This window comes from Salmo salar, chromosome ssa20 (genome assembly GCF_905237065.1).
Source record: "Salmo salar chromosome ssa20, Ssal_v3.1, whole genome shotgun sequence".
In the NCBI taxonomy this organism is placed as follows: Eukaryota; Metazoa; Chordata; class Actinopteri; order Salmoniformes; family Salmonidae; genus Salmo; species Salmo salar.
Window position 1 is genome coordinate 59,196,749 of NC_059461.1, and position 24,757 is coordinate 59,221,505.

General features: G+C 44.3%; 1 protein-coding gene across 2 annotated transcripts in view; it reads right to left on the bottom strand.

Moving 5' to 3' along the window:
* The window catches only part of LOC106580944 (intraflagellar transport protein 80 homolog), a 123,706-nt gene that overhangs the window by 95,728 nt on the left and 3,221 nt on the right, over positions 1-24,757 (bottom strand). For both annotated transcript variants that reach the window (XM_045703694.1, XM_014162536.2), the window contains exons 4-8: positions 22,661-22,771; positions 22,477-22,545; positions 18,936-19,045; positions 16,024-16,113; positions 15,717-15,854 (exon numbers count right to left, since the gene is read on the bottom strand). In XM_045703694.1, the coding sequence (XP_045559650.1) occupies positions 15,717-15,854; positions 16,024-16,113; positions 18,936-19,045; positions 22,477-22,545; positions 22,661-22,771 (518 nt within the window). The remainder of the gene's footprint in view (positions 1-15,716; positions 15,855-16,023; positions 16,114-18,935; positions 19,046-22,476; positions 22,546-22,660; positions 22,772-24,757) is intronic.

Consider the following 24,757-nt stretch of genomic DNA (forward strand, 5'->3'; position numbering starts at 1 on the left):
CACTTTCCCTCTGTGTACATCTAAGTGTGATACGTGCTGCTCTGTTCTGGACCAACTGCAATTCACCTATGTCCTTGTTAGCCGCACATGACCACACAGCTGGGCAGTAATCCAGGTGCGACAAAAACAGAGCCTGTAAGACCTGTCTGGTCGACTGAGAAGTCAAGAAGGCAGAGCAACATACTGTCATGGCCAGACCTCTTCCCATTTTAGCAACCATTGCGTCTATATGTTTTGACCATGAAAGCTTGCTATCTAGGGTTACACCCAGCAGTTAAGTCTCCTCAACTTGCTCTATAGCCACATTATTCAATAATAGATCTAAACAAGGTTTAGTGTTGAGCGAGTGATTTGTCCCAAAAATGATGCTTTTAGTTTGAAATATTTAGCAACAGCCTATTGTTAGTTAACCATCCTAAAACTGACTGGAGCTCTATGTTAAGTGTCTCAGTTATTTACTTTACTGATGCAGCCAACGTGTATACCGTTGAGTCGTCAGTGTACAGACACACAGGCTTTATTCAAGGGCAGTGAAAGGTCATTTGTAAAAACAGAAAACAATAATGGCCCTAGCCAGTTTCCAAGCAGTACACCACGCTCAACCTAATTTGCATGAGAGAGTCTTCCAAACGTTTTTCAGCAATAGATTATGATCAATAACATCAAAAGCTGCACTGAAGTCTATCAACTCCCACAATCTTCTCACTATCAATATGTTTCAGCCAATCAGTCATTTGTGTCAGTGCCGAGCATGTTGAGCGCCCTTCCCTATAAGCACGCTGAAAGTCTGTTGTTAATTTGTTTTCTGTAAAATAACTTTGTATTTCTTCAAACACAATTTAATCCAAAACTTTGCTAAGCACTTGAAACGAACTGATTGGTCAGCTGTTTGAACCATTAAAGGGTGCTCCCTCCATGTCTGAGTTCACACATGGTCTTCTAGGCTTAAATTGAAGATGTGGCAAACAGGAGTCAATGTATTCCGCTACCAGCAATTTACTATCCAAGTTAGCGGTACAATGTGGTTTGTCCTTATTTATAGGTGGCAACAATCCCATCTCGTCCAAACCCACTTTGTGGAACTTAAAACTAGAGTGCTTATCTTTCATTATTTGTTATATTATGCATGAATATGAAGGCTCAGCATGTTGTTTGCATGCCATACCTAAGTTTGCTAATCTTGTCAACAAAAAAAGTTATTAAAGTGATTGGCAATATCAAAGGGTTTTGTTATGAACAAGCCATCTGCCTCAATGAAAAATGGAGCAGAGTTTGCTTTCATGTCTAGAATTGAATTTTAAGTACTCTAGAGCTTTTTACTATCATTCATTTTTGTTCCATAGTATAGTTTGTTATTTTTGTTTGGTTTAGTTACGTGATTTCTCAATTTACTGTATGTTTGTATGTACTGTACCTGCACAAGTCTGGTTCATCCTTCCAAACGCCTGAAGGTATCATGTTCATCTGTACAAACAATAGTAAGCAAGTATAAACACCATGGGACCACGCAGCCGTCATACCGCTCAGGAAGGAGACGAGTTCTGTCTTATAGAGATTAACGTATTTTGGTGCAAAAAGTGCAAATCAATCCCAGAACAGCAGCAAAGGACCTTGTGAAGATGCTGGAGGAAACAGGTACAAAAGTAACTATAACCACATAACCTGAAAGGCCGCTCAGCAAGGAAGAAGCCACTGCTCCAAAACCGCCATAAAAAAGCCAGACTACATTTTGCAGTTGCACATGGGGACAAAGATCGTACTTTTTGGAGAAATGTCCTCTGGTCTGATGAAACAAAAATAGAACTGTTTGGCCATAATGACCATCGTTATGTTTGGAGGGAAAAGGGGGAGGCTTGCAAGCCGAAGAACACCATCCCAACCGTGAAGCACGGGGTGGCAGCATCATGTTGTGGGGGTGCTTTGCTGCAGGAGGGACTGGTGAACTTCACAAAATAGATGGCATCATGTGTAAGAACAATTATGTGGATATATTGAAGCAACATCTCAAGACATCAGTCAGGAAGTTAAAGCTTGGTTGCAAATGGGTCTTCCAAATGGACAATGACCCCAAGAATACTTCCAAAGTTGTGTCAAAATCGCTTAAGGACAACAAAGTCAAGGTATATTGGAGTGGCCATCACAAAGCACTGACCTCAATCATATAGAAAACTTGTGGGTAGAACTGAAAAAGCATGTGTGAGCAAGGAGGCCTATAAACCTGACTCAGTTACACCAGCTCTGTCAGGAGGAATGGGCCAAAATTCACCCAACTTATTGTGAGAAGCTTGTGGAAGGCTACCCGAAACATTTGACCCAAGTTAAACAATTCAAAGGCAATGCTACCAAATACTAATTGAGTGAATGTAAACTTCTGACCCACTGGGAATGTGATGAAATAAATAAAAGCTGAAATAAATTATTCTCTACTATTATTCTGACATTTCACATTCTTAAAATAAAGTAGTGATCCTAACTGACCTAAGACAAGGAATTTCTACTAGGATTAAAAAACTGGGTTTAAATGTATTTGGCTAAGGTGTATGTACATATCCGACTTCAACTGTATACACTAGCACTTGGGTGTCTCTAGCACTTGGGTGTCTTTAGCAACTTCCTAAGAGAATAGGCTTTAGGTGAGACAGATTAACCTATAGCCATATTACTTCCAAATAATGTGACATGAGATCCTCTCTCAGCCTAACAGGAATATGACTCTGGACATACATGGCAACACCCCCTCCATTTGCATTTCAATCTTTTCAATATATTCTATAACCATGTATAGCTACTACTGAATTACCTAAGTGTGTTTCAGAGATGGTCAGACTATAAATGTTTTCTGATGTTAATAAGTTACCAATTTCATTAACCTTATTTCTCAGGCTACATAGCAGGGAGTGTTAACTAATGATAAGTAAATGTTTTGCTAATTTAGTCTATTAGACTTTCTACATCTCCCCTTTCCAACTTTCCTTTGATGCTCAAGCAGCTAACCTAGATGCTAAGAGGTGTAGCATTATAGGCTATGGCACTTCAGTAAAAAGATATTTGATGTGTGGACTTTCTTTTATACAACACACGTTTTCATTGCTTAAGAGTAAATCAAATAAATCTGTCTTCTTAAAAAAAGAAAGTTGGATGTGTCTGACTATTCATTAATTATTCAACAGCAGTCGATAAGGTTGTTCTGGCTCTGAGGCCTATGACGCGCTAATGTTGTGTGAAATGGACAATGTGCCAATCCTCTCCAACCTGGCATGGTTTAATTTGATAAGGAATCTTTTCTTAATTTCTAGACTAATCAATCTGATCAGGCCGGGTCCTGGTTAGGCTGTTTTCATGTTATCCAGAGCGTTGATGACTAATTGTGCTGCTGGCAACAATTTAGTTACACTTTTTTCCAGACGTTTACTGACACCGGTCGTATTCAACGGGTGTTGAGCGTTCTTAAATTAAGTTATTCTGCGCTCTGGTTGTTTATCCAAGATGGCGTAGCAGTGTGTTTGTCTTGTACCGTGTAAATAGTCCTCTTCCTTGTTTTTTCATATATATTTTAATCTCACTTTCCGTCTACAAATTGAATATACTTTCCTGCAACCCGCCTCAGCCAATGTGGTACAGATCTGCAATTTTTTTTACTTCAGCATCGGAACCTCCATCAGCAGCTAGCCAGCTAACTAGCTAGCAGTCAGTTAGCCAAGGCCCATCTGCTAGCCCCGGCCTGCTAGCTTTCTGAATCGCCGTGTCTCCAGCTCGCCTAGCGTAGTAGCGACTACCGAACGGCTCCCTGACTCACCTATTGCTGCTCATTGGACCCTATGATCACTCGGCTACACATGCCTCTCCCTAATGTCAATATACCTTGTCTATTGCTGTTTTGGTTAGTTATTATTGTCTTATTTCAGTGTAAAGCCCCCAGCAATGCCCAATATGCCTTAGATAGCCCTTTTGTCCCAACCCCCACACAAGCAGTGACCTCACCTGGCTTAACTGGTGCCTCTAGAGACAAAACCTCTCTCATCGTCACTCAATGCCTAGGTTAACCTCCACTGAACTCACATCCGACCATACCCATGTCTGTACATTATTGACCAGCACAAAAACATCCTGTTGTGTTCTGCATTAGCATCGAATAGCCCCCGCGATATGCAACTTTACAGGGAAGTAAGGAACCAATATACACAGTCAGTTAGGAAAGCTAAAGCTAGCTATTTCAAACAGAAATTTGCATCCTGCTACACTAATTCCAAAAAGGGACACTGTAAAAGGGACACTGTAAAGTCCATGGAGAATAAGAGCACGCAAGCCCCCCCCTTCTTCTTCACCCAAATCCAGACAGCTGATGTTCTGAGAGAGATGCAAAATCTGGATCCCTACAAATCAGCTGGGCTAGACAATCTGGACCATCTCTTTCTAAAATTATCCGCTGAAATTGATGCAACCCCTATTACTAGCCTGTTCAACCTCTCTTTCGTATCGTCTGAGATCCCCAAAGATTGGAAAGCTGCGACGGTCATCCCCCTCTTCAAAGGGGGAGACACTCTAGACCCAGACTGTTATAGACCTATATCCATCCTGCCGTGCCTTTCTAAAATCTTCGAAAGCCAAGTTAACAAACAGATCACCGACCATTTTGAATCCCACCGTACCTTCTCCACTATGCAACCTGGTTTCCGAGCTGGTCATGGGTGCACCTCAGCCACGCTCAAGGTCCTAAACAATATCACAACCGGCATCGATAAAAGACAGTACTGTGCAGCCATCTTCATCGACCTGGCCAAGGCTTTTCGACTCTGTCAATCAACGCAGACTCAATAGCCTTGGCTTCTAAAATGACTGCCTCGCCTGGTTCACCAACTACTTCTCAGATAGAGTTCACTGTGGCAAATCGTCGGGCCGACTCTTTTCTCTGTATATATCAATGATGTCGCTCTCGCTGCTGGTGATTCTCTGATCCACCTCTACACAGACGACACTATTCTGTATACATCTGGCCCTTTGAACACTGTTAACAAACCTCCAAATGAGCTTCAATGCCATACAACACTCCTTCCGTGGCCTCCAACTGCTCTTAAACGCTAGTAAAACTAAATGCATGCTCTTCAACCGATTGCTTTAACTGTTTGCTAGGTAAAGCCCCACCTTATCTCAGCTCACTGGTCACCATAGCAACACCCACCCGTAGCACGCGCTCCAGCAGGTATATTTCACTGGTCATCCCCAAAGCCAACACCTTCTTTGGCCGCCTTTCCTTCCAGTTCTCTGCTGCCAATGACTGGAACGAATTGCAAAAATCACTGAAGCTGGAGACTTATAACTCCCTGTCTAACTTTAAGCATCAGCTGTCAGAGCAGCTTACCGATCACTGCACCTGTACACAGCCAATCTGTAAATAGCACACCCAACTACCTCATCCCCATATTGTTATTTATCTTTTTGCTCTTTTGCACCCCAGTATCTCTACTTGCACATCATCATCTGCACATCTATCACTCCAGTGTTAATACTAAATTGTAATTATTTCACTTCTATGGCCTACTTATTGCCTTAGCTCCCTAATCTTCTAAATTTGCACCCACTGTACATAGATTTTTCTATTGTGTTATTGACTACGTTTGTTTATCCCATGTGTAACTCTATGGTGTTGTTTTTGTCGCACTGCTTTGCTATATCTTGGGTACGTTGGGTAATTAGTTAGATAGCATATAGTTAATATACTGGCAAGTTCAATGTATTAGTAGCCAACTAACGTTAGGTATCTAGCTAACATACTGGTACACAATACTGCTGTAATGATATGCTATGCAGTTCGTAAGGACAGCGTAGCTAACAAATTGTCAGCCAACATAACGTGTAACGTAACTTAATTATATTGTTCAACATTTTCTTAACATTTGTCATAATTAGTTAAAGCAATGAATTTGTATCCGATTGCCGTATTTTCTTCAAATTTGAAAACGTTGTAAAGCCACGCTCATTTTCGGAAGAATTGTATTAAGGCCCTAAAAGCACGGAAATAGTGTCCACTGCTTGTATACTTCGTATTTTGGCAGATGTAGATTTTTTTTTATATTTGTCAATTTCATCTTCATACTATAGCATAGCTGTCCCCTTCATTCTTCCCTTTTCAATTAATTATGTTCTGCCTACTTTCGGAAAGCCTAATACGTTTTAAAGGAAAGGAGAAATATTTGCTTGTCTGACATACACCGGTGGCTTTGATTGACGGGTGTTTTTACTGGGATGTGCATTCGATGATTCTCTCTAAGTCCATTCATAAACTTCCTAAAGTAGCCTGTCTGGACTCAATCTCTTTAATAAGATTCAAACGCTTCTGTCATGATCTCATTTTGTAAAAGGCCTATTTTCACTAGCTTAACCTGCATTTCTCATCTCATTACGACGTCGTTACTTGCTACTGCCATCGAATGGGGGTTTGCAGCATCAGGGTTTGTGACATTATGCGAACATTTCGGGAAATGTGTGAGAAAACAAATTAGACTTCATTTGAATGGTTTTGTGCATCAAAATAGCTTCTGTATTAAAAATAAATATGCAGAAAAGCCAATAGACAAGGTAGGCATATGTTTATTTTGACTCCGTTAATGTTGTGTCAATACGGAAATGTGACAGATCCTCTTAATATGTTGATTAATAAGTAATAACCTGAATAATAATAAGAAATGCCATGATAATAACAAAGTGTAATGGCTTGTTAATAATAGGTTTTATTAAAGAAACATATCCATGTAAACAAGTGTACAAACAGAATTGTTATGTCGGTGACAGTGTACATTGGCCTGGCCAATATACTATAACCTCACATTTCCAAACCCGTCACAGCCCTACTAATAAACACACACGCAAGTACAGGAGAGAAACATTGGGGAGGAGCCAAAATATTTGACCCCCACTCCTACCCCCTACCCCTTTCCTTACCTCACTCCTCCATCCCCCCCTGCCCTCTCCCCCTGGTCCCCAGTAATAGCATAATGAACTTGGCAGCCCTGCTTGTTACGTCACTGAGCCTGGGCCATGTAAATAAGCGGGTGAAAATGAAGTGATACACCAATAAACAGTCGCCTTCAGTACACACACACGGAAGCATGCACACCAACGCAAGAGCAACAACACACCAAATAAACACTACACATCTCTCACACCGTACACACCAAACCTTGGGAGAAATGTGGAGGCTGCTTTATGTACTTTCAGGGTCAAGTTAATAATTCAGCTGAATGTAGGTCCTTTTGACATTGATATTAATAACACTTCTTAAATGTTTTAATCTTGCACTCTAACAAACTCTATATATAGCACCTAACTCACTTTCTCTTTGCATCTTCCAACTTTTTATACCCAATTTCCTTTTTAAAACATCTCACTCCTTCGAGTTACCCTCATCTTGCCTCCCAGTACATCCCCTTCCCCTCTACCCTCCCTCTCTGTGTGTGACATGTTTGCCTTGTGTGTGGAGGTAGTGATTTAGTGGTGTGGGGAGTGATGACTATCAGAGGGCCTGGCATGGCACTGTCTCAGTATGTCATACATCTCACCCTACACCAGACCAGAGAGGGGGAGGGGTGGGGGAAAGGAGAAAAGGGGGGTAACCACCATCGTTTATGGAGACCAATTCTCCCAGCCCCACTCTCCAGCCAACTTCACAGGATATATTGGACAGTTCCACACTACATTTGTCAAACCATCAGCTGCTCCCCCTCTTATTTTTACTATTTTTCAAGCTCTCTCTCCGTTCACTTTCCAACATGGCAAGCTTGAAGCCAAACTCAAGAGATTAATACCATGTCAACAAGTGCCTCTCACTCTGACCGATATTACACACACACACACACACACACACACACACACACACACACACACACACACACACACACACACACACACACACACACACACACACACACACACAGGAAGTGCAGTCAATCATCTGAAAAAAGACCCTGAAACACATACACTTTTCCATCAGCCGTGCCAACAAAAATCCAAGCACAGCAAACCAACACCTGGTAATGCCCGTCCCTCCACATCCTTACCTGAAGACACACGTGACCGAAGAGAGCTGTTATAAAAGAGAGAAAATAGAAGGCTGCTTTTTCATTGATGCGGGTTGATGTAGCATTCCACTGTCCTGCACTGCTCATTTAAGACCAGGACTTGAACCTGCCTGCAGTGCCAGCCTGTGTTATTACCACGCAAACTGAAGAGACATACATTTGATGGCTGTTTTAACTGGCTGAGAAGTAGAGGCTGGTAAAACCAGAATGTGTCCACTTGTTCAAAAACATTTCATAGGCAACCTCACCCAGACATGTTAAAAGGAGAAGTAAAAATGATTTAAAAGAAAACAGAGAAAATGTGTGAAGGAAGAGAGTCTTGACTTAGTGGTAAAGATAGACCCAAAGTGCCCTTTTCACTGCTTAAACTCTCTCCCTCTCTAAACTGCAGCTGGTTGCAGAGAGAGAGTGAGTGAAAGAGCGAGAGAGCGAGAGCACATGTAAAGTAGAGAGTTTGGCTCATAAGGGGAGGAGAAAGGTGGAGAAAAAGTGTGTAGTGAGGGAAAGTTCACCTTTTTTTCTGTTTCTCATTTAGTTCATTTGATAGTTATCTTAATACTTTATCTAATTAACTGTCTTTAACAAGATTGTTGTACCTGTAAACGCCATGGCAATAAAGCATAGGACTTTTTGAAAGAGAGAGAGCAAGAGAAGGAGGAGATCGAGGAGACAAAGTAGGAGCATGTGGAGTGTGTCAGGCAGAAAGAGACAGAGAGACAGAGAGAGAGAGACAGAGAGAGAGAGCGAGAGAGAGAGAGGAGGAGCCCAGCCCAGTTGCCTGGGGAGAAAACTGCTCTGCCGTTGCTGACTCAGGACTCTCTTTGTTTCACTGCGCTCTCTCTCTCCCTCTCTAGTGTGTAACCCCCTCCACATCTGCTGTTTTTCCACGCAGCTCTCCTCTCCCTTTCTTTCCCCCTGTCCAACTCTTGCAGCCTGCCCTCTCACTTTTACAGTGACATTTTCGCCATCTGCATTGCGCTAACCATCATAGCTAATGTGATGAAAACAGATAAAGCAGAAAAGACTAATAAATCTACAATCGTTTTCTCTGCCCTTTTCATGCTCCACTAAGAGCGCTTCAGGACTCAAACCAGCGTTTAGTTTAGAGGCCTTTTATATCGCTCCAGCGGCAGGGAGCGTTTCCAGGCCAGCCGTTGGCCAGAGGCTGGCAGCCAAGCAGGGCACACTGGAGTGGTACAGCCTGGAGAATAGAAACTGATACTTTATAGAAAGGAAGGGAGACACACTGATCCCAGCCTTACAAAGTCTAAGTGAAGGGGCCTCACAGGGAACCTAAAGTCACATACAGTACATTCCCTAGAGAGAAAGAAGGACAAGATAGATAAAACTGAGGAAATATGAGTGGTGGGATAAGAAGTCAGTTAGGAGAAAGACAGAGGCCATGGCAAATAGACAAGAGAAAAGAGAGCGACCCAGGGGCGGGGATGAGGAATCAAAAAATGTGGATTGATAGCAGCCTTAAATAAAAACTGAAAAAGAGAGATGCTGCTTATAAACTGGGCAAGGTGACTGGGGACAAAAATATGGTTAAACAGTACAAATACGACCTAAACAAGTAAAGTGACAAAGTGGAGGAGCAATTCAGCGGGTTGGACACAAGGCGAATGTGGCAGAGGCTCCTAACTATCACGGATTGAGAGAAGAAAAGCCAGCCACATCACGATCACCAACGCCAACCTACCGGAGGAGTTAAACACCTTTTTGTCACGATTCGAGCACAATGACACTGAGCTGCCGAAGAGAGCGCCCAATGACAACATGGGCTACACATGTAAGTCATTCAAACGTGTTAACCCTCAAGGCTGCCGGCCCAGACAGCATCCCTAGCCGTGCCCTCAGAGCATGTGCAGACCTGTTGGCTGTTGTGTTCTCTGACATTTTCAACCTCTCCCTAGCTCCGGTTGCTATGCCCACCTGGAGAAAGAAACTGGACGACTACCAACCAGTAGCACTCACTTCCGTCAACATGAAGTGCTTTGAGAGGCTAGTCAAAGAACATATCACCGCCTCCCTCCCCGACACACGTGACCCTCTTTCACCTATCGCCCTGACAGATCCACAGACGACGCAATCGACACTGCCCTCACCCACCTGGACAAAAGGAATGCATATGTGAGGATGCTGTTCATCGACTACAGCTCGGCCTACAATAACATAGTGCCCTATAAACTCAATACAAAGCTCATGGCCCTGGGTCTGAACGTCTCCCTATGCAACTCGGTCCTGGACTTCCTGACGGGCCGCCCCCATGTTGTGACGGTACCAACATTACCTCCTTGACACTGATTCTCAACAAGGGGGCCCCACAAGGGTGCGTCCTTAGTCCCCTCCTGTATTTCCTGTATACCCACGATTGCATGGCCTCACACAGTTCCAACGCCATCATCAAGTTCGCTGACGACACAACAGTAGTAGGTCTGATTACCAACAACAAGGCACTCTGATACCGTGGTGCCAGGTAAACAATCTCCCCCTTAATGTTAGCAAAACAAATATTGTGATTGTGGACATCAGGAGGAACCAGGCTGGACACCCACATCCTCCTCAACAGGGCCGCAGCGGAGACGGTCAATAACTTCAAATTCCTCAGCGTACACATCTCAGAGAAAATTAAATGGTCTAACCACACAGACAACATGGTGAAGGCACGACAGCGACTCTTCACCCTCAGGATGCAGAAGAAATCTGGCCTGTCCCGAGGGCCATCACAGTGATCTACGGGAGCACCATCGAGAGCATACTGTCGGGCTGCGTCACAGCCTGGTACGGAAACTTCACCACCACGGACCGCAAGGCTGTTCAGAGGGTGATACGTACAGCCAAACGCACCATTGGGTGCACACTGCCTGCCTTACAGGACACCTAAAACACCAGGTGTCTCAGGAAGGCCAAGAAGATCATCAGGGACTCCCAGCCACCAAAGCCATGCACTGTTCTCCCCGATTCAATTACTCAGATGTGGGCAGTACAGGAGCATCATGGCAAAAACAGCAAGACTTTCTACCCTCAGACCATCAAGCTGCTGAATAGCCACCACTAGTCATCTACCTTATTCCCCTCTCCCCCCCTATTACTTCCCATATGGACATTCCCCCCCCCCAACAGTCACTTACCTGACATGCTGCTCCCCCTATGACTTTTACCCTGTCCCCACCCCAATGACATTCATCACTGTTGCAGTTGTTAATATGAATATTATATATTTTTATAATAATCATTTGTATTGTTTTTATTTCACTCCCCACACCCCTTCAATGGTCATGCTGCTCCCCCTATGGACACCCCCCCAGCAGTCTTTACTCTGCCTCCACCCCAAAGATATGTATTTATTCATCACTGCTACAGTTATGATGTATATAGTAATATTTATACTTCTATACATTGTTTTATTACCATTTACATCATTGTATTTCACTTAGTACTGCATGTTGGAGCCTAAGATGTTCAGGGTACCCAGTAATCACACCTGCAACCCTGTACATGTGACTATTAAACACTGAATCTGAGGAGAGAGAGAGAGCAGGATGGGACAGAGGTCAGACCAGACTGACCTCATAGGATTCTCCACATGTTACACAAAAAAACGCTCCTACAATGTTTCCAAACGCTATCAGAAGCCATTGTATGGAGTGTTTTCTGTGTAGCTATGTGAGCCAACACACTGATATTAGAGCAGGCAGAAGAATCACAGCTGGAGACGATAAATCATTAAATCAACAATTGCATTGATTCGGGACATTTTGCGTGTCGCGCAAAATAATATCTGCATTACACCAGATACCACTGGTTTTACACTCAATCATGACTGTGTGAGTGGGGCAGGCAGATGTTATGGGAGTGGAGAGGGAGCCTCAGACTTTCCACTTCCAATGTGTGTGTGTGTGTGTGTGTGTGTGTGTGTGTGTGTGTGTGTGTGTGTCTCGGGTGGTAGGAAACCCAGCGCAGATTTAGAACACATTTCTGACTTCATGTCATAGCGCTGTTTCATATGAGGTCAAATAGATGGGCAAATAGCAGCTTTAAGAAGCCATCAGCCGCTCCTGATTAAGTATAGGCTTTCTATAGCAGGACAGCCATTGTACACTGGTTTTGGCTAATTAGTGGAGTGAAGGGTTCCTGGTTCCTGGACTGGGCCAGAGCTGGGCCACGTCTTCAGTCCCAACCACATCGCGGGAACAGCAGGTATTAATAGCCCAATGATTGTTCTGGACATATCAATTAAGGCCTGAAACAAGACCCAACATGGGACAGAACGCGGCGTCTGGTGTGCGTGTGTTTGGTTTTCAGTAAGCTGGAGTGGGGGTTTCTGTTTGGAAGAGTCTGCAGAGGTCTTCATGGTAGAGAGGAAAGTTGAAGACAGAAAAACAACCTACCATCTTACCGTGATGTCATTGCATCCACAGGAGCGTCAGACTGTATTTGTTATTCTGACAAATTAGTCGAACACACACACACTAACAGGGTCTACGATAGTGTCTGTGTACCGCTCTGCAGACGAGAGAGAAAGGGGGGAGAGAGAGAGAGAGAAAGGGGGGAAGGCAAGGCAAGAGAAAGACAGAGAGGGAAGGAGAGAGGGCACAATGAGTCACACTTGTTAGTGAGTGTCACAGTGTCAGGGATCGTGACAGAGTCCAGACGCTAGACACCAGCTGCAGTGCCTCGTAAATAGACTGTTGTCTCGCAGGCCCATTGGAGTGCATGCACGGACGCACGCACGCACGCACGCACGCACACTTATCCACAGACACACTCACTTCTTGTGCTCAAATCCAGTAAAAAAAAGTGACAGTGTATTGCTTTGTGCTTAATAGAGAATCTAAGATCTGCCATGCCTAAAGAGGAGAGGGGCTGGGGACAAGCCCCTAACAGTTTCTCTCTTATTCAAGTCAATAGAGAGACATATATCAAGATAATCAACCATCCATCAACAACAAAAAACATGAGAAAAAGTGATCAGTGAAAAAGTGATCAAGATCAAGGGCTGACGTTGAGAATAGCCTCAACATGTGTGTTTGTATCTGTGCATCTTTGTTAATGTGTGCCTCAGTATCTGTGTGTGTGTGTGTGTGTGTGTGTGTGTGTGTGTGTGTGTGTGTGTGTGTGTAATGGGGTATTCCCCCTCCTCCCAGCCCTGTGATAATGAGGAGGGTAATGCACTTCATCTGTCCATGGAGGGAGAGAGAGAGTGAAAGAGAGAGAGATAGAGAGAAAAAGAAAAAAGTGACAGAGAGATAGATAGAGAGGAGGAGAGAAGCCCTGCTGGAGGTTAGGGGTTAAACGTGCTTGGCCGTTCCTGCTGAGGCAGCGCTCTGTAAAGTGCAAGGTTTCATTGTACCAGATACAGAATGAAACTCCTGCCCATTAGTCACGGTAGTAACAGTAAAGATTCCTCACTGTGCTTAACTCCTTCTGCACCGCAGCCCAACTACAGCCCAGATACAGGCAGGGATGCAACAGTTACCCTGCACGTACTGGAACACAGCATACACACCAAATGTGCATGAGAATGAAAGCAAGGGCCGCTGGGAACACAGGATCAGATTCATCAACTTATCAAGGAGCAGTTACGAAGTGACTTTTCAGTGGCCTTCTCTTTCTCTCCTCTCTTTGTTTCTCTTCTTCCTCAATCTTCTTCTCCCTGGTGTTGCGCAACCCTCCCACGGCAGGCCAGGGCCAGGCTACAGTATACACCACACTCTCCCTCTGTAGCCTGGGAGGAGGTGAAGGCAAACAGACCCTTACCCCAGTTAGAGTTACTGTACGCGTCATCAGAGAGAGAGAGAGAGCGCCACAGTCAACCCCACCACAAGACACAGAGTGGCGCAATGACAAACAATGGAACAGACCCACAACGTAAACAAACTCACAACACAGAGACACGATTGTCATTGTGAAGAAAGGTGATTTAGGTTCATTATTTGACACAATTACACCCGCTCAGAGAGTTGTGGTCTCAGTTGGATTTATGTACTCCAAAAGAATTACACCCGCTCAGAGAGTTTGTGGTCTCAGTTGGATTTATATAAGCTCAGAGAGTTTATTAATAGCTCAGAGAGGAGAAATTAACGTAAGATTTGTGGTTAGTGGATTTGTGTATCCAAAAAATTACAGCTAGAGATTTGTGGTAGTGGATATGTATAAAAAATTACACCCGCTCAGAGATGTGGTCTCAGTTGGATAGAAGTGAAGAGAGTGAACAAACACCCGCTCAGAGAGTTTGTGGTCTCAGTTGGATTTGTGTACTCCAAAACAATTTTAAAGTCAAGCAATATTTACAGTGTGAAAAGATACTGCTTATTACTGTACTCTTGCTGCTAACTTGTTTCTAACTCGTAATCCCCAAAAGCTAGTAATAGGCTTGAATGGAATAGCGTCCTACTGAGGGTTCAACTCAGAAGAACAAGATGGCTTCCCTCCTCTCCACATCTACTTTCCTTCATCCACACTGATCTGTAACAACTAGACAAGTGAAAGCTAATACCCTTGAATACACACATGCATGCACAAACTCAAATACACAGTGTTTACAAGCACACACACAACCTCTTTCATAACCCCGGTGTTGTGTAGACATCTGCGTTGGCTCAGTCTCTCTCCAGACCATTTGTTTTGGTGAAAAAAAAATGCCATTTGATTCTAATTAGATCAAAATGTAGCATGAAATGAGTGGTGATCAGTGCAGAGGACCAGAGCCCTGTGCTGTTTGTTTTCATTAGGCCACGTCTCATAGAGCAATACACTGACATTTCCATTCTAACTAAACAAGAAATCCAGCTAAGATATATTGTTTCTGGCCATACGTTGAAGAATAATAAAACGTTATATTTTACCTTTATTTAACTAGGAAAGTCAGTTAAGAACAAATTCTTATTCTCAATGACGGCCTAGGAACAGTGGGTTAACTGCTTTGTTCAGGGGCAGAACCACAGATTCTGGGGATTCGATCTTGCAACCTTTCGGTTATAAGTCCAACGCTCTAACCACTAGGCTACCTGGGCTACATACCATCCATCACTCGCTCATTACAAGTCCACTTACCATCAACAGCACTATCAGCACCAGCTATTACTACTGACATGTGACAGAGACTAGTGAGTGAGGTGTACAGAGAGAGACTCACACCATGCATTCACCATCTACTTCCACACACTAGGGAAGAGATGGAGGACCTCTTACAGAACCAGGTTTGTCACACTGAAACACACACAGTGACAGTACACAGAGGTGTGTGAGGGGTTGGCAGTGGACGTGTGGTGGGGGGAGGGGAGCCCTTACCCCGGTCTTGTCACAGAGGTGTGTGAGGGGTTGGCTGTGGACGTGTGGTGGGGGGAGGGGAGCCCTTACCCCGGTCTTGTCACAGAGGTGTGTGAGGGGTTGGCTGTGGACGTGTGGTGGGGGGAGGGGAGCCCTTACCCCGGTCTTGTCACAGAGGTGTGTGAGGGGTTGGCTGTGGACGTGTGGTGGGGGGAGGGGAGCCCTTACCCCGGTCTTGTCACAGAGGTGTGTGAGGGGTTGGCTGTGGACGTGTGGTGGGGGGAGGGGAGGCCTTACCCCGGTCTTGTCACAGAGGTGTGTGAGGGGTTGGCTGTGGACGTGTGGTGGGGGGAGGGGAGCCCTTACCCCGGTCTTGTCACAGAGGCGCAGGGTGTTGAAGGAGCCCACGGCGAACACCTCCCCATCCGGAGACCAGGACACCGAGGTCACAGGGTAGTCATGTGACGAGGACGTGTATAGCAGACGACCATAGCTGTCCCACACCTGAGAGAGGGGGAAGGAGGGAGATGACAGGAGGGAGATGACGGGAAGGAGGGGGAGAGAGCGAGAGAGAAGTGGGAGAAGGAACACGGTCAATTACACAGTATTGCGACTGCGTGATACACACGTTATAACACAGGTCATCATTTTTGGATCACTGGACACACTTGACCTTGTATTTACAGTCCTCTCCACTTGACAGTATCAGGTCATTCACAGAGTTCCAGTCCACCTTCAGAATGATCCCATCATGGGCCTTCCACTGGGGAGAGGAAGGGAGCGAGGGACAAGGAAGAGAGGAGGGAGCAGAGAAAGAGCAGATGTTTATGCGAGAGCAGTGATATTCTCCATACCCAACCAATAAATTCAAGATCACACCTCAGTTAACCAGTCCCAGGCTCTTTCCCCACACCTGAGAGACAGAGGGAAGGAAAGAGAGGAAAGGAAAGGGGGGGGGGGGGGTTGCAGATCCATATCAATATACTACACGCTGGGCTGAAGACTAATATGACTCCGAGTTTTTTTTGCCAAGGACAAGCAGGAGAAGACTGCATGAAGACAAGACAAAGCAAATACAGGGAGAGCATTCTTATCATAAGGAGCCTAGTAGACAAGAAGAGAGAGAGAGCTATAGGTCGAGCGAGGTGCTCGCTCTGACAGCCTCCAAGTCTGCTCTGCGTTAATGTAATAGCTTGGACTTGGCTCTAATTGGAAACAGGGCAGAGCCTTCACAGGTCGCCAAGGCTACGAGATCACACACACGTCCCCGTCAGAGACCCCATTACATCTCTGTTAAAACACACACACTAACATTAGCCAAGTGACTTACTGACACATCCTGATGTGTTGCTTATTGTTCAGCATGCCGAATGAGACTGGGAAAAATTGTCAGAATAGTTTCCCCTTCAAAAAAGTAAGGAATGGTTGGACAGTCACACTTACAGTGCATTCAGAAAGTATTCAGACCTGACTTCTTCCACATTGTTACGCTACAGCCTTATTCTAAAACTGATGAAATAATTTCCCCCCCTCCATCTACACAGTACCCCATAATGGCAAAGCGAAAACAGGTTTTTTGTCTTTTTTGCAAATGTATTAAAACTAAAAAACAGAAATACCTTATTTACACAAGTATTCAGACCCTTTGCTATGAGACTCGAAATTGAGCTCAGGTGCATCCTGCTTCCATTGATCATCCTTGAGATGTTTCTACAACTTGACTGGAGTCCACCTGAGGTACATTCAATTGATTGGATATGATTTGGAAAGGCACACACCTGTCTAGATAAGGTCCCACACTTGACAGTGCATATCAGATCAAAAAACAGGTCATGAGGTCGAAGGAATTGTCCGTAGAGCTCCAAGACAGGATTGTGTCGAGGCAGAGACCTGGGGAAGGGTACCAAAAATTGTCTGCAGCATTGAAGGCCTTCATCATTCTTAAATGGAAGAAGTTTGGAACCACCAAGACTCTTCCTGGAGCTGGCTGCCCAGCCAAACTGAGCAATCGGGGGAGAAGGGCCTTGGTCAGGGAGGTGACCAAGAACACGATGGTCACTCTGACAGAGTTCCAGAGTTCCTCTGTGGAGATGGGAGAACCTTCTAGAAGAACAACAATATCTGCAGCACTCCACCAATCAGGCCTTTATGGTAGTGGCCAGAGGGAAGCCACTCCTCAGTAAAAAGGCACATGACAGCCCTCTTGGAGTTTGCCAAAAGGCACCTAAAGGACTCAGACCATGAGAAACAAGATTCTCTCGTCTGATAAAATCAAGATTTAATTTTTTTGGCCTGAATGCCAAGCATCACGTCTGGAGGAAACCTGGCACCATCCCTACGGTGAAACATGGTGGTGGCAGCATCATGCTGTGGGGATGTTTTTCAGCGGCAAGGACTGGGAGACTAGTCAGGATAGAGGGAAAGATGAACAGAGCAAAGTACAGAGAGATCCTTGATGAAAACCTGCTCAGACTGGGGCGAAGGTTCACCTTCCAACAGGACAACGACCCTAAGCACACAGCCAAGACAACGCAGGAGTGGCTTCGGGACAAGTTTCTGAACATCTCTGGAGAGACCAGATAAAAGCTGTGCAGCGACGCAGGATTTGCAGAGAAGAATGGGAGAAACTCCTCAAATACAGGTGTGCCAAGCTTGTAGCATCATATCCAAGAAGACTCGAGGCTGTAATCGCTGCCAAAGGTGCTTCAACAAAGTACTGAGTAAAGGGTCTGAATACTTATGTAAATGTGAATATGTATTTTTTCATACATTTTCAAAAAAATCTAAAGACCTGTTTTTGCTTTGTCATTATGGGGTATTGTGTCTAGATTGATGAGGAAAAAAACGACAAAAAAAAAGTTACCTTTATTTAACTAGGCAAGTCAGTTAAGAACCAGTTCTTATTTACAATGATGGCCTACCGGGGAACAGTGGGTTAACTGCCTTGTTCAGGGGCAGAACAACAGATTTTTACCTTGTCATCTCGGGGATTCGATCCAGCAACCTTTCGGTAACTGGCCCAACGCTCTAACCACTAGGCAACCAGACGCCCCAATTTAATCAATTTTAGAATTAGAACGTAACAAAATGTGGAAAAAGTCAAAGGGTCTAAATACTTTCTGAATGCACTGTAGGTCAATACTCATGAGATGTATCGACCAACAGATAACCAGAGGCACGTGCCATAAAAGGAGGACGAGAGGAGGAGTCAATTCAGTCATTGTCTCCTTTCTCCTCCTGCCATGTGAAGGTTATCACTACAAATCCTGATCTCCACCCCCCCACCTCCCCAAACCCCTCTCTCTCCCACGGCTCTGTCTCTCCCAAAGGGAGCAGGGGGATGGGGTGAGGGGGTTTGGGGGGGTTGTAGGGCTCAGAGTTGTGCAGGGGGTTTCTCCATACACTGCCAGCTGTTGCTCTGCTCAGGGGGAGGGAGGAGGTGGGGGGGGTGCACACTAAACCCTCTGGTGTTTACTCAGGGTCCCAGGCACAATTCAGTGCCAAAAACAATAAACAAATGTACATGAACAAGAAAAATACTCACTGGAGTGCGAGGTCTTCAAACCCCATACACACTCACAGTACCTGTAGGAGCTTGGCGCTAGGTTGCAGGGGCTTGATTATCAGCAGTCTGCCTGACGTGTACAGGATCCTATCAGAGTCCGGGCCCCAGGCCACTGAGTACACAGGAGACCCTGAGAGAGACACACACACACACACACACACAGCAGGAGGTGAGGAATCACACTGCTTAACAATGTCCATGTGTTATTGTCCATAAAACAATAACCTTTATAATACTATTTTCATAACACATCCATTAATATCAGAAAATTATGAAAACTGAAACTTGTTTAAGGCCGTTTCACAGTTGCATCTCCTTCTCAGACAGCGTGACATAAAATAAAGTCATTCTGTCAGTAGAAGATCCACTCGTTAGTTGACTCTGGTTTCATCAGAGCATTGATTAGCTATCACACAGTTTACCTCCAGGCAGTCCTTATCAAAGAGGGAGAAGAGCTTGGTGTTCCTTACAAACACAGAGACGGAGACACTGCAGCAGCTGGAGGAGATTGCATTTCTAATTTCCACACCACAGCAGTGTCATATTTACTCTTAAGGTTCACCTCGTACAGCCTGTAGGAATGGGATTTTGCGTGCAAAGCTTGCTGGAATCCTGCAGACCTGGCTGTGTATCACACCAAGACAGCTGAGCGTTAAGAGAAACCTGCCTAAACTGTGTGTGTGTGTGTGTGTGTGTGTGAGAGAGAGAGAGAGGCAGGCTGACATTTAACCCTGCTCCAGGTGCTTGTGGTTTCTCAAATGCCAAGAGGTCACATGATCGCGGGCTGACAATGAGAGACGGCTGAGACGAGTTCCCTCTGCCCTCCTCCTCCGCCCCCTCCTCCTCTTCTACACCCGTCCTCTCCTTCCTCGCTCTTCCTCCCCCACACAAATGGGACACGGTTACATCATCGCACTCAAGACTCACAACAACGGCTCCCAGCTGTACCTGTGACTCCTGCAGTGTGTGTGTGTGCGCGCATGTGTGCATAAGGGGGCGCAGCACCTGCACAGATGCATCTGCAGTGTGGATGATGTGTCCACACCTGTTAGGAGACACCACCAGTTCCTCCATGCGCTCTACAAATCTGTACGTGCAACAGCGGCTGTGCAGCTCACTCCCTCTCAAGCCTGTCCAGTCAATGCCATGGTTCACAACAACACAGACAGACACATTAAATAGAGGACTGAGGGAGAATGTGCATCGTGTGGCGAAACTGCTCCTGCCTCTGCCCAGTTCTCTATGGAAGCAAAGCGCCCATTCATTCGGGAGAATGCATCCATGTCATCCGGATGGCCAGGTTTTACCATCAACGGAAACATTTTTTGGGGGCCACTTCTGAGAAGATATTTCAAAATGGCACAATGAATCAATTAATAAGTAAACCATCTGTATGTGAGTACTGGTTAGAGAAATGGATCATTAGGAGTCTTTTTTTATGGATTTTAATAAAACTCCACTCCAATAAACCTTTGAAACTTTACGGTGCCTTTAATAAAAATGGAACTGGAGCACTGGCTGCATTTTCAACTGTATCCAGCAGCATTATACCCTAATAGTCCAACACACACACACACACACACACACACACACACACACACACTTCTCTCCGTCTGCCAGATTGTCATCTTAAATCCTCCACGGTTGTCATCTTAAATCATCTGGCTGGACTAAACACTGTTAACACAAAGGCCATCTTTCAGATCATCGCACCGGCATCGTTTACAGCAGTTTTAAATACACACAGACAGACACACTATACGCACACACACTGTAAAGACACTGTACACACACACACAAATCCCAACTGTGGAAGTAAATGTGAAAGCCTAAAAATTGTCAGAACATGAGGCATATCCTGTAGTGCTTCAAACTGTACTAGTCTTTCTATATGTACTGTGACGACATTGTCTAGGTTACTATATAACCACCATACTCAGAGCTGTCTAATGGCAGCGCATCATGCTCTGCTTGGCCTCAACCAAAAGCTCAGTTTAAGTGGAGAAACTTTTGTGACACGGCACAGAGAGGGCTACCTGAATACACATGAACAGTATTGTACCCCTCTGTGACAAGCCTCTCTCTTTTCATCAAATCCCTTTCGCTCTCTCTCTACATACCTCTCTCTCGCTCTCTCTCTTTCATCCAGTGAGGTGCCCTAAAAAGCAGAAGGGGCCTTAATGAACACTACGGTCTGTGTGTGAGACTTTAATTGGTGGCTGTGTGTTGCCTTATGTTTACAACATTTCGGCCAGCGCCGTCTCTCTCTCTGTAACTCACGTGGCTGTGTTCATGGGTTTGACCTCATTACAACTGTCCCTGGCCCGGCCCAAGCCCCAGCAGGTCCTCTGACTGGGCACAGAGTGTGAGAGACCTACAGGCGGCTTGAAAAAGCACCAGGCTGACACACTCACCCCCTATGATTAACACAGTGCATCCTCATTCACACATGGGTAGTGAATTTGTTTTCCTTGAGTCAAGCCGAAGTCGGTACGCGAAGTCCACACCCCTTCGTTGGTGATTGGTCAACAGTAGGGATTCTTCAATTATATGTTCGTTGTCATTCAACGAGAGACGACTCGTTTTCATGCAAATTTTTTCAATTGAGATATACTGCCACAAACATCTTAGTTAGATGTAAAATTGTGCGAATAAAATCTTCTTGGCACATACAGTACCAGTCAAAAGTTTGGACACACCTACTTATTCAAGGGTTTTTCTTTATTTGTACTATTTTCTACATTGTAGAATAATAGTGAAGACATCAAAACTATGAAATAACACATATAGAATTATGTAGTAACCAAAAAAAGTGTTAAATCAAAATAGATTTTGTATTTGAGATTCTTCAAAGTAGCCACCCTTTGCCTTGATGACAGCTTTGCGCACTCTTGGCATTCGCTCAATCAGCTTCACCTGGAATGTTTTTCCAACAGTCTTGAAGGAGTTTCCACATATATTTTGATTTGTTTAACACTATTTTGGGTACTACATGATTCCATATGTGCTATTTCATAGTTTTGAGGTCTTCACTATTATTCCACAATGTAGAAAATAGTAAAATAAAGAAAAACTCTGGAATGAGTAGGTGTGTCCAAACTTTTGACTGGTACTGCACATAAAAATGAATTACAGATTTATTGAGGAAGTGTACACTGGCTATGACATCTCAAGAAGGACTAACAGAACTATTGCCGAATTTTGTAGTTTTTCAGGCGAAGGTCTTTTAAGGCAGTATGCGAGCACACTTGATCGATTCAGCTAAGCGCCAGTCTAACAGAAGCATGCTGTCGACACTGGGCTGGAAAATTACCGCATACATACACCTCTTCACACAGAGAGAGTGCAATGTTGTCGCTACACCGTGGAGCAACTGCACCACAAAAACTACAGGGCCCCATTCTGACAAAACAGGAAATTGTTAAAAAGGGACAATATTGGTGGCTGCATTTGTTTCAAAACAAAGTGTGGCTATGCACTGCGAGTCTGCTGCGCAAATTCGTTTTCAAATAGAGTAAGTGCTGAGCTGAGTGGTTGAAAGAATAGTTTGAAACATTTTACCTTGCTGGGCCAAGGTGGACCTCAGCATGCCACTCTTAGACCAGATCTTGATCTGTCCGTCCTCCCCAGCTGAGGAAACAACATCAACAATCTGAGTTACAACCTACGGCAGTTATAACACACTTGTTACTGAGCAGCGTATTACATTTTCTTGTGTGTGTTTATTACCCTGTGTCCCCCTCACCTGTGATGAGAGCGGTCCCGTCGTAGTTCCATCTCCCGGCTAATACAGCTCCTTTGTGGGCCTCCACACTCTTCTCAATACGGCCCATCTTAGAGGCCAGGTGGAACTTGCCTACAGACAGACAACAGAACAGACAGGTTGAAGACAGGTACAGTCCATTAGATATGAAGGAAATATACTGTATAAACTTGTCACTCCAGTTCTAAATCTCACTTGAGAGGCAACAAACAGTCAAAAAGCACAATAAAAGCATAACACATGATGTCAGGAGAGTTCATAAATACAAAGAATATAGGCACTCGGCCACACGTAGAAACAAACAAATAGAGATAAACATAAAGAACTGTAAACAATGGTGTCAGGTTCTAATACATAATGTATTTTGCTCCACTGTCCTGGTTGGAAGCAACCTCTTGAAGACACATGTCTTACACAAAACGGAAGAATGAAAGCGATGTCTCTCTGCTGCTTAAATTAAACAGTTTCCTATCTGCTAGAGACGGGAAGCGATCAGGCATGGAGACAGTTATCAAAGACACTAGCCTACCATATACTTTGTGGCGGTGCGTATTAAAAAATACAGAATGTTCTATGTAATTTCTGGTTGGCTAAAACTGCAAATCAGCATGATGCTTCTCTCTCCAGTTTCTATATTTGGATGTCCTAACAAATGTGAATGTCGCAGACCCAGAAAACCAGGTAGTGTGTATACGACCATGGCTGCTGTATTAAAGGACGCTCAGAATAAAAATAGGCTTTTAAAAATGTCATTTCTATTAAAGACCTGACTGTTAAACGCCACATTCAAACTGCTCACAGAATTTGCTCTGTCTGTCAGTACTACGAACCAAACCCATTTTTGACATATCGCCTCAGAGGCCCACGCAGCAAATGAGGTTGGAGAAAGCCACAAAAGTTACTATAGATTTTCCCCACACACCAAAGCTATACATCTGTGGTTTCTATTTAACCATTTCATAGCCATGTGAAATTTCACTGACATTAAAAACAGAAACCAGAAAAATGTGCCGTTACAAGCTGCAGTGGACTATTGTGCAATCCCCCCCTCCCCTCCCCAAACATGTTGAGGTTGCTGTGCGTTAGGATATAGGACTGGTACATTTAAAACATAAACACTGCCTCTCCATAAAGGAAACCAATGACTTGTTCTAAAAAGCAGTCAATTGTGATAATATTACCTATATGATGACTATAATCATTATGTACCAGAAAGACAGATGCAAACGTTTTCATGACTACATGGTCTGCCAGGGAAAATTGCTGCTTCAGTTTGTGGGTGTGTTTATGCAACCCTACACTGCCATTAACATTGTGACCACACGTCGCCTGCCATCGCCGTACATCTCCACTCTGTGTGTTTAGAGCTGATATAGACACAAGAGAACAACAGAGCCCTGTGCTATGAATCAGGTTTGAGGAGTTAGCGAGGTAACTTCTGTCAACTCTTAAGTTGAACTTGGGATAACCGGTACCACGAAAGTGGCTCACCTTTTAGACTGGTAAATTTCTATGACAACGAATCCTTCAGAACTATCCTGCTCCAGGCAGGCTAACTCCGGGCTAACTCCATTTACCCTGAATGACGTGTCTGAGCCTTGAATTGAAGACCAATTAAATCAGATACCATCTCTCTCTCACAAAGATTGTGACGGCGTCCTCTTCATTTGAGGAAGACGACTGATTAAATGTCATTCATCCCCCCCAAAAAATGTATATTAACTGAAACTAAAGAACCTATCACATTACACATTTAGTAGACAGCATTAGCTTTCCAAACTACATTTTTCACGTGATAGTATTTTGACATTTGAAACGCAAACTAACAGCCATTGCTATTGTACCAATGAGTTTAACAGTCAAATTGCCAGGGTTAGAGGTTTACAAAACCTTTCTATGGATTATAAGTATATAGCCACAACACAACAAGCTGTTCCACAGACAGAAGGAGCGACAGGAGTCGGAAAAAAGTGCTTGTTCATTGATAAGCACATCAAATACGGCATTAATGATAAGTAATAAAATAAAGATGGCACTTCAAAAAGCCTATTTCACACAAAAGCCTGCTGGATTTGCAAG